The 17,031-nt window shown below is 37.9% G+C and overlaps 1 protein-coding gene across 3 annotated transcripts; it reads left to right on the top strand.

The window, feature by feature from the left end:
* The first annotated feature begins 5,501 nt into the window (after positions 1-5,501).
* On the top strand, positions 5,502-15,844 carry LOC122290425 (protein MODIFIER OF SNC1 1-like). Of its 3 annotated transcripts, XM_043098089.1 has the most exons (11): positions 5,502-5,767; positions 7,454-7,529; positions 8,390-8,476; positions 8,570-8,614; positions 8,866-9,244; positions 10,603-10,705; positions 11,081-11,161; positions 11,265-12,296; positions 12,465-12,603; positions 12,709-12,979; positions 13,053-15,844. In XM_043098089.1, the coding sequence occupies exons 2-11, from the start codon at positions 7,498-7,500 to the stop codon at positions 15,558-15,560; spliced, it is 4,677 nt and encodes a 1,558-aa protein (XP_042954023.1). In that variant the 5' UTR covers positions 5,502-5,767; positions 7,454-7,497; the 3' UTR covers positions 15,561-15,844. The 3 variants fall into 3 exon arrangements, with proteins under 3 accessions (XP_042954023.1, XP_042954022.1, XP_042954021.1); XM_043098088.1 differs by having other exon boundaries at positions 11,286-12,603; XM_043098087.1 differs by having other exon boundaries at positions 11,265-12,603.
* The last annotated feature ends 1,187 nt before the right edge of the window (positions 15,845-17,031 follow it).

The raw sequence follows: 17,031 nt of genomic DNA, 5'->3' as shown, positions 1-17,031 counted from the left end.
TAATCTCTCGCTCTACAAGAGTGGCCAAGTCAATTAAATCCTGAAAAGTGGAAATCCGGTGGCAGACTACCATTCTGCGTATATCAGGTCGCAGACCATCCTGGAAATGCTCGACTTGCATCTCCTCCGTGGCGATGAGGTGGGTAGCAAATCGCCCAAGCTCTATAAATCTTTGGGCGTACTGTTCCATGGTCATACTTCCTTGGACCAAGCTTGTGAACTCCCTTGCTTTTTGCGACCTCACAGAAGCGGGAAAAAAACGATCATTAAATTCTTTCTTGAAGCGCTACTGTGTCCGGACACAGCAGCAAAAGACCTCAATTCTGACTCTAACATTACTCTTTTTGTATTCCACCATTCAGAAGCAATGCCTTGCAACAAATAACTGGCATAAAGTACTTGTTGCGCCTCAGTGCAAACACAGATTTCAAATGTTCTTTCTAAATCTCTAATCTACTTTCCAACCCGAAGTTGATCCTCTTCTCTCGTGAAAGATGGGGTTCTATGTGCTAGAAAGCGCTCATAGGTGCATCCAACTTGCATCGCTCTACTAGGCTCTCCTTGCTGTGGCCTAAAATTTTGCTGTAGAAATTCCGTCATTTGCCTTAACGCTTGAGCTATGGCATCGTCCCTCGGCATATCATCTCGAGACTCTTGAATAGGCTTTCTTGGCCTTACCATTTTCCTACCACAACACAACCTTTGACTTCCTTTAAATATCGAATAAAACAAACAACATAAAATCAAAACCAAAACCAAAACCAGATAACAAGAAAATAAAATATACTAGCATACAATAACATAACTAAATAAATAAATACAACCAAGCTAGCTCAAATAAATTCAAATCAAATAAAACAAATCAAATAGCAAACTTTAAATAAAATAAATTTCAAATCACAACTTTTAAAAAAAAAAACTTCATGGTACTAAACCTACGGGACATGTGGTTTTACCCAGAGCCAAACCGCTCTGATACCACCTGTGACGCCCCCAACTCCCGCGTACGGACACGTGGAAATCGAGGCGTCGAGATGATGACAACAAGAGTCACCATCCTATCGCCAAGTGCCAAGTGTGTGTACATGTAACAAATGTGCAATAAAAACACGCAGCAGATAACAAAAGTCTTATAACTAAGTAACAAAATTTTTGTTCGAATACAAACTCATTTAAACCATATATAATAAAATATTACAAGTCACAAATATCGTTTCAAAACCAAACTGCAAGGCATAAAAACCCTAAATCAAAACTCTGGCGGAGCCGCCTCCTCGGGCTCAGCCTCCTCCTCCTCCTCGACATCTGCATCAAAATCTACGGTACCAAAATGGTGCCGCAAGTAAGTAGCATTCCAAACGCCACAAGATAAAAACATATTAAACTCAAATAATATGCATGAAAGAATGCCAAATGCACATATCCCATAAATCCACATTTTTCCACGCACGCCAAAATCCGATTTTGGCTCAAAACATATCTTTGCTATTATCCCAGATAATGACTCAAATCAAGAAAACCACCATTTTTCTGGAAAATGGATCACAATAACCTCAAACAAAATCTCACCATTTTTCAAGAAAATGGCCCGTATCCTATATCCAAAACTCGTTCCAATTTATTGCGTGCACCATGATCTTCCCTAGGGATCATCCGCACACTCTGGCTCCTGTGCCACACCGCAGGTAACGACTAAGCATGTGACACCTAAACGAGCGATGCCCAGTCTCGCGCCCAGCGCGTACCTGAATCAGGCCATCCTCTAGTCCTCGCCAGCCTAGGGACCACGGAGTCGACACGACAGCGTTACTGTATCGTGCGATCCGATCGTCGCCCAGCCACAACCCAAGGGATATCACTCAATATTATCCACTCTCGAGTGACCAGAGGAGTTCCACCGAGATAATACCCTATCTCGGCTTGGGGTCGTGATACACACGCACCCAAAAATTCATTTACACAAATAAAACCAGTTTTTCTCAATTTAATACATGCACATGAATGCACCATGCAATGCACACCTCAAGATAAAATTCATCCAACAAATAACAATATCAACAATAACCAAACAACTCTGTCCTCAAATCCATCCGACCCCCGACTCTTCGGATTCAGTTCGGAATTAACCAACCAGTCAATGAATTTATTGTAAAAGCAATAATATATTTAAATCTAAAATAAAATTTAAAAAATACTTACAGTGCTATATGATAATTTTTGAAGGATCAAGGAGTTGTAAACGGCGGAGAAAAAGCAATGTAACAGTGTAAAATACACTGTGGCCGTGGGTTGTAAAATATCCACTTTCGAATGGGGACAAACCAAGACTTGAAATTAATAGGGAATGACCTAGAGATGTATATGAAGCTAATGGAAGTGAGAGTTGGCCGTGGGTGGCAGTGGAAATGGCGGTGGAAGTGAAAAATGGTAAAAACAAGGATGAGCTCGTGGGAGCTGCTCCAGCAACCGATCGGAGCCGGAAATGGGTGGTTTAGGATGGCAAGAGGTAGGTGATGAAGTGGTGAAGAGATGGTAGCCGGAGGTGGAACGACGGGGGCGGGAATGCACAAAAACTGTGCGGGTTGGAGGAGCTTGTGGTGGCTAACGGTGGCTGAGATGAAGGTGAAATTTGGTGGGGAAGTGCGCCGGCCGGAGGGAAAGAGAACTGGGTGGGTGATGTCTACCACGTCGCCGGCGAGCGGTGGTTCTGGGCGGCGGAACTAAACCGGCGATAGTGAGGAGAGAGAGAGAGGGCGTAGCGCACGTGAGGAGAAACCGGAGAAGAAAGAAGAAGAAAAAAGAAAGAAAAAAGGAAAGAAAAAGAGAAAGAAAAAGAAAAGAGAAAAAGAAAAAGAAAAAAAGAAAAGATAGAAAAAAGAAATGAGATCCAATCCTCACTTCTGGAATCCAGAAACTGATCCGGCGAAAATAATTTTAAAAGCTACAAAACGATTAAAATAATTTAAACATTACATCAAGCTAAAATATAATAAATAGCATGTAAAATTAAGAACTAAATTTTAAATCAAAAAACAAACTAAATTAAATTACAGAGCAATTTAAATTCAAAAAGATAATTAATATAAAGAAAGCTCCACAAAATAAATATTACAACTAAATAAATCCAATTAAAATATAATAAATTAAAATAAAAGAACTAATATTTTTATTAAATTAAAATACTCATTCAGTGAAAATACACGTAAAAACGGGGTATCACATCTCAGGTACATTATAGGAGTGCTCCCGCCCCTACATGGGTAGGGAGTGAGTTGGGCCCCAGCCTTATCCTGTTGGGACAACTGCCTCCATCTCGAATGCCAGGGGTGGATTGGCTCCCATGGCTGTCCACCTATTTGTGGGCCTCAAACACCACATCTAAAAATCAAACACCCAAACAATAAACACTAGAGCATCCACAAATCAAACCCTAAATTCACAACATCAAGATACTTATAACTACAAGGTGAGATGGAACAACAGCTGGTAGGGTTGCAAATAAACCAAATCGAGTCGAATTCAAACAAGAGTACTCGAGCTTGATTAACATGTTTACTTGCTCGAACTCGGTTCGTTAATCATTAGTATTGTTTGAATTCAACTCGAGCTCAACTAAAAAAAAAAAGAAACGACTTGAACATGAACTATTCGAGCTTGAACTCGATTTTTAATTTTGAAATTTCTAATCTTATATTTTGATTAATAAAAAAATTTTAAATTTTACAAAAAAAAAAAAAAACTCAAACCATTTAACTATTCAATCAAATAATTTTAATTCAAAGTTTTTACAGTATAATTATTTTATAAAAATAACTTATAAATTAAAAAAATAATATACACGATAAATGTAATAAACAAAACTATTTAATACATATAGATAATATAATAAATCAATAGTTGTAGTTGTATGATATATTATTATACAAATTATCCTATACACATTTTGGGAACATAACATACCTCTATTAAATAAGGTAAGCTAAATATAAATCAATAATATATAATTAAGTATATAAAATGTACCATATATATATATATAACACATACATATATAAAACATATTATAAGCTTAAAAACGAGCTCAAACGAGTTAAGTCGAGTTTATACGAGTTTTGTTTATAAATTTAAACCGAGTCGATCCAAGTTTATACGAGTTTTGCTCGTTTAATATTCAAATCTATATTAGTGTTTAAAAACATCTCATTTATTAAATGAACCGAGTATATACCAACCGAGCTCAAGCTGTTCATGAGCTACTTTGTTTATTTGTAGCTCTAATGACTAGTTTTGACGATGGCAAGTGAGAGAGTTGAGGTAGAAGCTGAGAGAGGGTTTGAGAGAGAGTGTGTTGAGACACGAGAGTGGGGAAATTTGGGTTTTATTAACCCTTGTAATGAAACAACACCTTTTTGGATATCCTTAAAATAATATCATTTCATTACAAATCTTATTCTTTTAATACATATATATATTCGTGGGCATACCTGCCCCGACATCTCTTTAAGGCGAGCATCCATCTGCTCGCCCCAAGTGAGGCGGGATGAGTGGGCCTGATGCAAGGGCTCACCCAACAAGCCTAAGGTGCAATTCTATAAATATTATTTACAAACACAATTATGACATGTTAAACGCGTTATTGATTACAAAATCTACCATATAAGTTAGCATAAAAGGGTTAGTATTTTGAAAATTTTAACTTTCACGATATCATAATAAACTTACAACTTTTATTACTAGACGAATAAATATAATTTATAGTAGAAGACTATAAACAGTTACAAAATCTCAAAATCAAAATCTTATAAAATCTATTAAGCAAAAACAACAAAGACCTAAAATATGTAAGCTGTAAAGTTGTCTAAGTAAGAAATTAATGACAGATAAAATATCACAAGACTGACATGTATATACACTACTTTGTAAGTGGTAGATTATTTTATATTATTATCTATTAAGTAAAAACAACAAAGAATTAGAAAATGTAAGCTTTAAAATTGTCCAAATAAGAAATTAATCTTAGACTTTTTTGGTAGAGGAGCCTATATCTTAAATTTTATTAATGTACTCTCATTTATGACGAATAAATATAATTTATAATAAAAAATATTATGAATAGTTAAAAAATCTTGAAATCAAAGTCTCATAAAATCTATTAAGTAAAAACAACAAAGATCACCATCATATTTCTTTTATTTATTTAAGAAAAATGATAATTGTAAATAATAATTACTTTATAATTATTTAAAAAAATAATAAATATAATATTTATATGAAGAAAAATTAATTTTTTAATAAAAAATTTACTTTTTTTTAAAATAAATAGAAAACTTTTATTTATTCTATAATTGTATTAAGTATTATTTTTTATTTAATTTATAAATTAAATAAAAATAAAAAGCTGTTTTTAATCAAAATAAAAATAAAAAACCGAACTTTAATCCAAGGAGTGGGTCCTGTTACCTGTATTTATATCACTCCAAAGGTGAAAACAAACCGTAACAAATCCTCGAACTCTTCATTTCAGCTCTCTCTCTCTCTCTCTCTCTCTCTCTCTCTCTTCTTTTTCTTTGTTCTGCTTCTTCGATCTGAAACTCCCGTCGCTTTCAACTTTCTCAGATCTCTCTCTGAGCCTTCGTCGCGATCTTCACAAACTAGAGAGGTTCGATAGCGTATGCATTCCGCTCTCCTCAAAGAACTTTAAATAATTTGTCGGATTTCCTCTCTCTCTAGGGTTTCTTCGAATCCCCTGGAGCCTTCTTCGTCTCAGGCAAGTCGAATTACCGCCGAGTATTTTGTTCTAGTTTCTCATTTTGATGCTCTTTTTATGGCCCCCCCTTTTTTCTGACTCCCGGGAAATCAAGGGGTGGAAAAGTATTAAACGAGAGCCAAAAGCAAAGGACTGGAATAGAGAACTCGATTGCTTACTAATTCTTACTTTGTGCCAAATTTTTTATGAGATACTCTAATGGTCTTCTTTGCGGGGGTTTTTTTTTTGGGTGTCTGCTTTCCCTTTGCTTTCTCTGAAACTGAACAGAGCATTTCGGGTTTCGCTACATGCTAGTGGGATATTTTTGCATGCCGAATTCAGGATTTTTTTAATTTTATTTTTTAGTTTAACGTCGTTTATTGTGTTTAACATGATTTATGTCTGCGTGGGAATTGAAGGTTTTGTATTTATGGTTGTTAGGTTTTTCTTTGGAAGGATTGATTTTTTCAGCTGGATATGAATCATGGTTTTAAAGATGTTTTGTTATGTGAGTGGCGGTGTATGAGTCAGTTTCTCTCATATTGTCACAGTTCTTTTGTAATTGCAAGGATGGAAATGGTGATCAATGCTGTAAATGCGTTCGAGTAAATGTCTTTTGAATATCTTATTAAGCTCGGGAGCATTTGCCTTTTCTCATTGGTTTATTTTAAAGCTTTCAAGTTTTATGCAGCATGGAACGTAACTTTCGAACGAGTAATTGCGAAATAGGGTGGCAAGAGTTTGTAATAAAATACGCGCTCACGTGTGTGTGCACGTTTGGAGAGAGAGAGAGAGGGAGGGACGGAGGGAGAGGGATGGCATAGTTGCCAAGAAGGAATTATATAATGAAGAAGTGCTTTTGAAGTTATCTGGTTTCTGTTCCCAATTGGAGGAGATTTTTAGGCAATATGCAACACAGACTGGTAATCACACTACTAAATAGTATCACTTGGCCACAAGAAGATTGAAAATTTACAGTATGATAGCTAGAAGAACTGTTATTATATAGGTTCAATTGTTCTGAAGATGTGGATGACGACCAGAAGAAACATTTGTTGGGGGCAGTGAGAAAACATCTATGTGATGTTTAGTTGGTCATGGTTTATTACAACTTGATTGTTTTAAAAGTCAATTCTAATCGATCAGGTTGAGCTTGGTTGAGTCGAGCATGTGGTATCGACCATAATAAAATGCTATTGCAGCTGGCACTTTTAAACATTAGATTTTTGTTTTTTTTTGATAAGTACTTTTAAATATCAGAATTCAATATGCTGTTTAGAACCATGTATGTATTTCAGCATGCTAAAGTTTCTGAATGGCATGAAAATCTAAAAGAAAGTCAGTCAACTTCTGGACAAGCTGAATGACAGAAGAATTTAGTGAATTTTTACATGTTACTTGGAGGATGTCAACTTTAATATGTTGGTAAGAACATGGATTGAAATGGTTCTTGATACAATAGTTTCCAGTGTAGTTTCTTCCTTACCTATAGAAAAAAAACAAAAAGAAAAAAGAAAAAAAGAAAAAGAAGTTTCTACTGTAGTTTGAAATCTACTAGTATGATATAAACAGGCTGGGTGTATGGATAATGTACATTACTGTAATTGCTCTTTGTGTTTTAAAACTTCATTTGCTTTGTCTTATCCAAAAGTCATATTGATTACTGCACCATCCTATAATGATCAATCTGTTTTTCTCCTTTCCCAGGCTGAATCAAATTGCTTGAATGATTTTGCGACGGCAGGTGGACTATGACATCGAGTATGTTCAGCGGAGAGAGAAGGTATAATATGTCTTTGCATCGTTATAACACCCCATTCCTGATATGGTTAGGCTTATCACTTCACTACTTTTCATAAAGTTACAAAACCTAAATGCCCTGGTGGTAAACATTTGTTCAATCCTTCACTAGTCAAAATCTCCTCTACTTACCCTGGCTTGCAGTATCTTCCTTATCATTACTTGGAACATTGTAAACATAAAAGCAAAAGTGAATCCAATATTTGGTAAGTGGCACATCATACAATAAAATGTGATTGGGTAGTTTTTTATTCAGAACATCTTTGAAAGAACCTTTACCATCACAAGCAGAATGTTAAGAAAAAACAGTTATCTATAACCTTTTTGTGTCACCAATTTTAGTTTATGTTCATTTATTCATTACTTTAGAATGTTTATTGGTGATCGTTTTTGTTCATCTCATTATTTGTTTTCTTAATTGGTGATACTAAGCACGTATTTCATCCAAGTTAGAAACAAAGCATTGAATAATTAAATTAAATTTATGGGCCATGATGGTTTTGAATAGATACATTTGTTCTTTGAAAGGCTATGAATTGATTGACTATTCCACCACAATACCCTGATTTTGACGACAATGCAATGTGTGCCCATAGATATACATATACATATATATCTTATTTTTTGTATTCTTGCTGCCCCTATTCTTGCATGGTCTTATTTTCTCCTTCAATATAATTGATTAGTTGAACTATCAGTTCGGTCTGATTTACATATTTAACAATGAATTATGTAAATTGTATGTGCTGGAGAATACTTTTGAGAAATTGTCCTCAAATTATTTGATGCCGTAATGGACATACATCCTCTAGTTGTCATGTAATAATCCCAATGCTCTTGCAGGTTGGCTTCTTCTTCTACCAGAAGAGGTGGCATGACAGTTTTAGGGAAAGTTGCTGTTCCAAAACCCATAAACTTACCAAGTCAAAGGTATTTGGTTCCTGCTGAATTCTTTATGATTATCTTTACAGAGGTGCATGGCTTTCCCCCTAAAATTGATTGTTTTCTCTTTGTTGTTTTAAGGTTAGAAAATCATGGCTTGGACCCAAGTGTGGAAATTGTTCCCAAGTAAGTTATACATCCATCAGTCTAGGTCATCCTCCCTTCATCTCTCTGTCTCTATCTGTCTATGTCTCTGTATTTCTCTGTCTGTCTGTCTGTCTGTCTGTCTCTCATTCATTTCTGTGTGCGTCTGTCTGTCTGTCTGGCTGTGTGTTTTATGATTTTTATGTGTATCCACACAATATTACGATGCTGTTATTTCTAAGTCTAGATATTAAATGCCTATGTGGTGCTTCACAACCTTTTACACTTGACAGGGGTACCCATAGCTGGGGCAGTAGATCATCTTCTTCCACATCAAATGCATGGGGTTCTTCAACACTATCTCCACGAACTGATGGTGGCAGTGGTTCACCAAATCTTCTCAGTGGCCGTCCTTCATCTGGTGGTAGTGGCACAAGGCCATCAACTGCCAGTAGTGATAGAGCTCATGAACCTAGTGTTAACAACGCATGGGGACAAAACTCTAGACCATCATCAGCTTCTGGCACATTGACATCTAATCAGACATCACTGACATCGTTGCGTCCTCGCAGTGCAGACAATAGACCAGGTAGCTCACAGTTATCCCGGTTTGCTGAACCATTGCCTGAAAATCCAGGTGCATGGGGTGCTGTTGGGACTTCAGAGAGACTGGTATATCTCGTATCACAAACTCTTTATTTGAATCTTTGGGTATTACCAATAATTACAAGTAAAGAAGTCTTACCGTAGCATATGCTGAAGTAACAATCTATTGGTTTGCCAAAATTTGTGCTACAAATAGTTGTGGGTGTTATGGTAATTGATTAACATGTTTTGTTTGCAGGATGTATATATATGGATACATCCTTGTCAACACCCATCACTGATATTGTAGATCAACAAAATAGTTTCCAGAGCCACTCATATTCAGGAACGCAATGTGACAACTTGTCACTGGGTTGGGTAGGTTTGTCAAACAGGATATTGCTGAGAATTATGTGATAGGGGGCTAGTGCATTTCTCTCAACTTCTCTTTCTTTTTTTCCCAATTTTTTGCTTCGATCCAGAGACTTACCTCAAAAAGATATGTGAAGGTTGAAGAGAAGGAAAAACAAAGTATGTATTCAACTCATCATAATTTGAGGCATCGTGTGGTACATTCCAAAATTGGAGAATATATTGGAGGCGTCAAAAGAGGGAGGAAATAGGATCAAATAGTGAATGGTCCTTTGGGCTAGTTGCATAAAGTCATGGTTTTAATTTCATAGGTGCAAGAGTTGTATTTTCCAAGGAAAAAAAAAAAAAAGATATCTAGAATGTTATTTGGCTGGTGACTATTTTGTTTTGCCCTTAAGTAGTAATAATAACAATAATATTGGGAATATTATTCTAAGAATTTTCATTTCCCCATTTGCTAGTGCCCAAGTTGTCAGTTCAAATTTATTCTTTTTTCTTATTCCTTTATTTTTTAGTTATATCGACAAGACAATAACCATATCATCGTTAGACATAGGCTTACCTGGAGCATTGAGGATCACTTGAGAGAACTACAATTTATATGGAAATCTTAAGCTTTCGTTGGTTATGTATTTTTCCTTTGTTGGTCTTGGTTTATTGGAAGACCATAATGATGTCTGAAGTCAACTAAAATTTATATAGTGATCTGGATTATTTGTTGGTTATGTGTTTTCCTCTCTCTAGGCTTAGCTTTCATGATTTTCTTGTATCTTTTTCTCTTTTTAGATAGGTGTCTCTCTTGTTTACATCCTGTGTACCAGGATTAATCTTTTTGCACTTTTTGTAATATATAAGAAAATTGTTACTTATAGTGTCTATGGTTGATGGTACTTGTTGTCGCACTAGTTTGGGAGCCCATAATAGTGAGATAGTCTGGGGATTGGGTATTGAGTCAAGTTTTTGATACCACAGGCTCTATCAATTCCCAGCCTGCAACTATTCTAGTTTATTTTTTCTCTGTATACTCTCTTAGAGAGCCTGATGATAGTATTTATCCACTGTAATACATGCAGGGGGTATCGGCACCCAAGAATGATGGGTTTTCTCTAACTTCTGGAGATTTTCCAACACTGGGTTCGGAGAAAGATAATTCTGGCAAGAGTACTGAGTCACAAGGTTATATTTAACTTTGATTGGCTTTCTAATTTTTATTTAATGCATATTTATGATTTTTAGTTATTCAGGGCTGGTAGTTATGTACTTTTCTTCTTGAGTGTGATATGTTAACTTCAAAAATAGTTCCTTACCCGAAAGACTGAAGCTGATATCATGCCTATATCTTATGTTTTAAAGCTTTAAGAAGATAATTGCATGGTATTTTACCAAACTAAATTTCAGTGTGTTTTAGTCATTATTTATTTGAGGTATACTTCAATCTCGAATTGTTAATGAGACGCATGAAAGCCAATAATTATCACAATTATCTGTTTTAGGTGCTTGAGTGGAATATTCAATGTAAAATTTGATTTCTTCATCAATTACTGAGTGCAGACCACAGTTCTCATAGTCGACCTAGCTCATCTTCTGGTGGAGTTGCCCTGCTGAAAGAGAGGAGCGGGACTTCTATAGCTGGTTTGTGTACATGCATTTAACTCCCTTGCTTTTAGTGAATATGTTGAGACCCTGCTCCTTATGCCAATTTCTGTCTTTATATCTTTGTCTGTCTTTATATCAGGTGATGTTTCTATGAATTCAGATGCGAAAAGTGGTATTGCGAATTCTTGGAGACGAGATAACCCTCCATACAGTGAAGATGTAGTCACGTCTAGTGTGGAGAAGTGGCAGGCTGATCCACAACCATACCCCAATGCTAATATTCCTCATCATTTTGAAGCTTGGCATGGTCCTCCAGTAACTAACCCTCCTCCAAGTGGTGTTTGGTTCAGAGGACCTCCGGGGGGCCCTCCATATGGACCTCCTGTTGGTCCTGGTGGCTTTCCCATCGAACCATTTCCTTATTATCGTCCTCAAATGCCACCTACTGCTCTTGCCAGTCCACAACCAGGTCCCCCACCAGGAGGCGGACCAAGGGGACACCATCCAAAAAATGGAGATTTGTACAGACCGCATATGCCGGATTCCTACATTCGGCCGGGTATGCCAATTAGGCCTGGATTTTACCCTGGTCCTGTGCCATACGAGGGCTATTATGGTGGTCCAATGGGATACTGCAATTCAAATGAACGGGATGGTCCGTTTATGGGAATGGTTGCTGGCCCCTCTCTATATAACAGGTTCCCAGCCCAAAATGCCCCTGAGCCTAACAGTTCACTTGGAAGATCTGGTGGATATCATTCTACTGGCAAAACGATGGTTCCGGAACACATGGAATCTGGTCATCCTCATGATACTCGAGGACCATACAAAGTTCTTCTGAAGCAGCAGAATGATTGGGATGGAAAGATTGAAGAGAAAAAGTGGGAGGGAGCAATAGTAACCAATGCTGCATATGTTGAGAAGGGGAACCGGCCAGGAATGTCTTCATGGGAGAATGACTGGAGGTCAGATTACGGAAATGATGAGGGAATGGGTTCAAGGGGGACAGTGCCAAGTCAAGAAATCTCTAGTCAGACTTATGACAACCAACGGTCTTCTTCTGTACATTTTAAAGCTAAGTCTCCTGAAACTGTGGGAAATATGAAAGCAATTGATGATGTTTCAGCAAGGAATTTAGAATCTGCATCCACTGGTTTACCAGAAGTTACAGGTTCTGTTTCATCTGTTCCAAATGAATCCACTCTTATTAAGAAAATTGAGGGATTAAATGCAAAAGCCCGGGCTTCTGATAAACAACATAATATTACATCCGTTCCCAGTTGGGAGGATCAAAAGAATATACCGCAGGTTCATAATGCTAAGGCTAACCATTCTGCAGATGAAGGTGGTAGGGGTTTTGTGTATTCTGAAAGAATCCATGCCTCTGAAATCACAAATCCTGCATCCCGTGAAATGGGTGTTTCTGTTGGAGATAAGAGCCTTGAATCTACTGCTGCCAGTCGAACAACAATCTCCAGGTTTCTTTTGCTTTTTTAATATTTTTTCCTGTACCTTGCAGCCTTCCACCAACAATGTATTAGTTGTTTCCAATGCCGGTAGAATACTGATCTTCAGATTTGCAGGAAATCTATACATGACATGCAAGGCAGAGGGGGTAATCGTGGTCAGAGAGGGCACAATAGCCAAGAGGTTGATGGTGGGCAGAAAAAATCTCGAGTAATAGACTCTCCGAGTCTTGTATCAGCTTCACGGTTCGAGACTAATTCTAATGTCGTCCATGTTCATGAACACCATACATCTGTTGAGGCTTCTGAAAAGTCTGCATCACATCCTCGAGCAAAAGATGATAGAGAATCCACACCTGTGTTTGATCCGAGTGATTACCAGGCACAGGTAATAATTTTTGTTTTATGTTCTTGCTAGTTTTTATGCATATGAGATTTATGTTTTTGGTGTATTTTGTCAGCGTCCTAAGTTAAGAGAGCTTGAGCAACGGGCCAAACAACTAAGGGAGGAGGAGGAAGAACGGACAAGAAGGCAAATGGCCAAGGCTCATGCAAAACTGGAAGAGTTGGATAGGCGTAAACATTCAATGGAAGGTCCAACTCAGAATGCAGAAAATGCTTCGAGTGATGCCATTGATAACAAGCAAGAATTGAATGCAGTTCATCCAACTGGTGAGGGCAGTGCCGGTAGAGTTGAACAATTCACTGTTTTGTCCTGTGAGCTACCTCAAGAGAAACCTAAGAGTGTCAACAAGGAATCTATAGTACACAATCAATCTGTGTCATTGCATCAGAATGCTGATAGTGCTGATGTTGGTTATGGTAATAATGCTTCCCATGTTCACGATGGTAATGCCTCAAAGCAGAAGCGTATGGGCTACAAACAAAAGCAGAATCTTGAAAAGAACTCTAATGTGAAGTTAATTTCCACCGGCACTAATGAGGCACTGAGACACCATACTGATGCAGTGGGTAAGGTCACAGTCTCAGTTGGTAGGGCTGCCAATGAAACCATCTTGAGCTGCAAATCAAGCTTGCCTGTGGACTCAAATTCAGTGGCTGAGTCCTCGAGCTTGACTGTGAATGCAACTGCAGTGGTTGAGTCCTCCTTACCTCAGAGAAAAAAGAATAACAAGGGTGGCAAGAACAAGCACAAAGTCGAGGCAGCATCATCTATGGCTACTTTACCATCATTAGAATCAAAAGAAACAAATCTTGTGAATGCTTCTCCTGAATGTGGTAAGACAAATGCTTCTGATACTAAATTGGATCCTAACTTGGTTCAGTCAGTAACCATGTCCAAAGATGAAAATCTATTATTGGAGCAATGTTCATCTTTACCAACGGAAGATTCTCATGGTAGAGTGAATAATAGCCAGTGGAAATCTCAGCATTCTCGCAGGATGTCAAGAAACCCACAAGTTAATAGAACTGCAGAGAAATTTCATGGTGATGTTATTTGGGCACCAGTGGCGTCACATAACAAAGCTGATGCTGACGAAACCAGTCAGAAAAATGTAGTTGAAGTGATTTCTCCATCCATGAAGCGTGATCATCAAGTACAGAGTAACCCCAAATATAAGAGGGCAGAAATTGAGCGATATGTACCAAAGCCTGCAGCAAAGGAAATGGCTCAGCAAGGAAGCATTCAACAACTGGTAGCATCCTCAATAAATCAGACTACATCAGATGAGAGAGTTGGGAGAGCAGATTATAGCTCTTCAGGCACTGAAAGTAGTCAACCTGCTGACTCTGCTATTGTAAAAGTGGGGCCTGGCTTGGACTCCCGAAATGGGGATGGTAGGCAGAATAAGCAGCAGGGAAAATCGCATGGGTCGTGGAGGCAACGTGGTTCAGCAGAGTTCAGTGTGCAGGGTACACAAGATGGCCCTTCTTCATACCCTAGTCGGAATGTTCAAAAATCTGTTGAACATTACCAGCTGCTGGATGTAGATTCAGGGGAAGAACCACAAAAGTATTCTGATGAAAGGAAGAATGCTCCTGATGCATGGAACATTCCTGACAATTCTGAGTCAGTTTCAGTTACTGTCATAAAAGATCAGAGAGTGGTAGGCAGAGGAAAACGACAACCATTCAAGGGACAGAAAGGCATGGGCACTAATAATGATCTTGATCAGAATAAAATTAGCAGTGGAGAAACCAGCAAAATTGATACCCAATCTTCCTCCATAGAAATGAGTCAAACACACTTGCCTACTACAACAGAAAATCGAGGTATTGGGGAGCGTTCAACAGCTTATTGGCAACCCAAATCTCAGGCATTTGTTGCTAATAATCAACAGGGAAACAGAACCAGTAGCGGCCGAAGTGTAGGTGCTGGAGTTGTCTGGACGAACAAAAAGGAGTCTACTCGTCAGGGTGCAGTACCACAAACACACCTTCATGACAATAGAACCGGTGGTTTGTCACAGCCTCACCGTGATCATGATCAATCTCCCTCTAAAAAAGTTGACGTGGAAGAACCATTGGATGTAGGGCATCAACAAGCTAAAAGAGGGAGAAGGGTAGGTTCCCTCAGGGGACGACCCCACTCCCCGAATGAAATTCTTGTTAGCCCAGACGAACAAGCCCCTGAAACTCTGGATGTTAGACACGAACAACGGTCATCATTGGGGTACCGCAAGAGTGGACACCATAATAATAACCGTGTTGGCAGCAGGGGGCATGAAACTCGTGGAGATTGGAACTCATCCGGGCAAGATAGCAAACATCATAACCCACCAGTAAACTGGGAGAGGGAGAGGCAGAGGCAGACTTCACATTACGAGTACCAGCCAGTCGCCCCCTACAACAATAACAAATCAAACAGTGCTGAGGGACCTAAAGATGTAGCTCATAATATAGGTCCAAGGTTTAAGGAAAGGAGTCAGAATCACTCGAGGCGTGGTGGGGGAAACTCTTATGGACGGCAAGGTGGCAACGATCGAGTAGATGCGGAATATCAGTAGTTGGATTAGAAATTCTTCACAGACGTTGATTGAGCAAAACTTGATGGTGATGCTAAGCCAAAATATTCTTTAGTTTGACGGGGGAACACTTCTATGTGGTTAATTTCTTCTCTTATTTTTTTAAAAATGTATCTCTGATCTACCCATTGTAACCTGGTCACAGTTGGTTTGCTGTGGAACCCTTTGATGTGTCTTTTAAGCCTTGTATTCCCTTTATTTTTAATGGAACAGCAGAGAGAAATGAAGTGAAGTTTTCTGCTTCCTCGTTGCATCTCTATTTCTGATTTGTGTGTGGACTGTTGTGTATAGTGCCAGCATTTTCTTTTTATCCTGGTTTTCGACCTCTAAAATAACCTAATGGATGAAAGTTCCTCGAGTACTAAATTCATTAGTGTTAGATTTATGTAGGAAGTACCAAAAGCATCATTTGTGGAGGTTAAAACTTTCTCTGCAAATATTAATAAGAAGATTACCAAGGATAGGGAGAGAGAACGGGGTTGAATTCAGAGGGATTTGTAAAATTGTAGGAACCTAATCAAATATAAATTAAATAAATTCTAATTTATGAAATAAGAAATTAAAAACTAAATAATAAATTAATCAAAGTAAGAAATAATTAATTTAATGAAATAATCACAATAAAAATAACTAAAATGAATTCTAAATATTAAAATTAATCTAATCTGCCAAACAGAGGCTATGTTCTGGCAAGACTTAGAACTCGAATTAGAACCATAAGTAGCAAAGAAAACCTCAAAACTAATCTTAGTTGGGAAATTGGCTGCAGACAGAATGTTAAGTATGCAGGCTATCCACTCCAGTATATGTGCGGCATGGAACTTCTCTCAACATTTCAGAATAGAAGATTTGGAAGCAAACAAGTTCATATTCACATTTAAATTTCCTCAAGATAAGTTTAGAATTCTCCAACAAGCTCCCTAGAACTTTCGAGGTTTTTTTTTTAATTCTAAAGCTATGGTCACCAAGGTCTACTATCTAGGAAATAAGCTTTCAATATATTACCTTTACCATCCAGATTCATAACTTCCCTTTAGACTACGTGACTGTTAGAAACGTGACTAATGTAGGGAATGCTCATGGTAAACTAATGACGGTAGAGGAAGGCCCAATTTTTGGAGTGGCTTGGAGAAATTACATTAGACTAAAGGTGGAATTAGATATTATCCAGCCACTACAACAAGGCTTCATGATGCCTAGGAGAGGAAATATAGACACATGGATAGCATTGAAGTATGAAAGATTAATGAAAGATTTTCGGACTTCTGTTATGCTTGTGGACGTATGGGCCACCTAAAGATCTTCTGTCCTCATGTTGAAAATCCTCCCACCAAATTGGTATACGGACCCTGACTGAGATCCGAGTACATCAATACTACACCCTCTTAGGACTTCCAACAAACATATAGTAGTCAGGTACAAGTAAGTCACCACTCAACAGGAAGAAGAAAGG

This window comes from Carya illinoinensis, chromosome 12, assembly GCF_018687715.1.
Source record: "Carya illinoinensis cultivar Pawnee chromosome 12, C.illinoinensisPawnee_v1, whole genome shotgun sequence".
NCBI classification, from domain to species: domain Eukaryota; kingdom Viridiplantae; phylum Streptophyta; class Magnoliopsida; order Fagales; family Juglandaceae; genus Carya; species Carya illinoinensis.
This window is presented reverse-complemented; position numbering and strand designations above follow the sequence as displayed.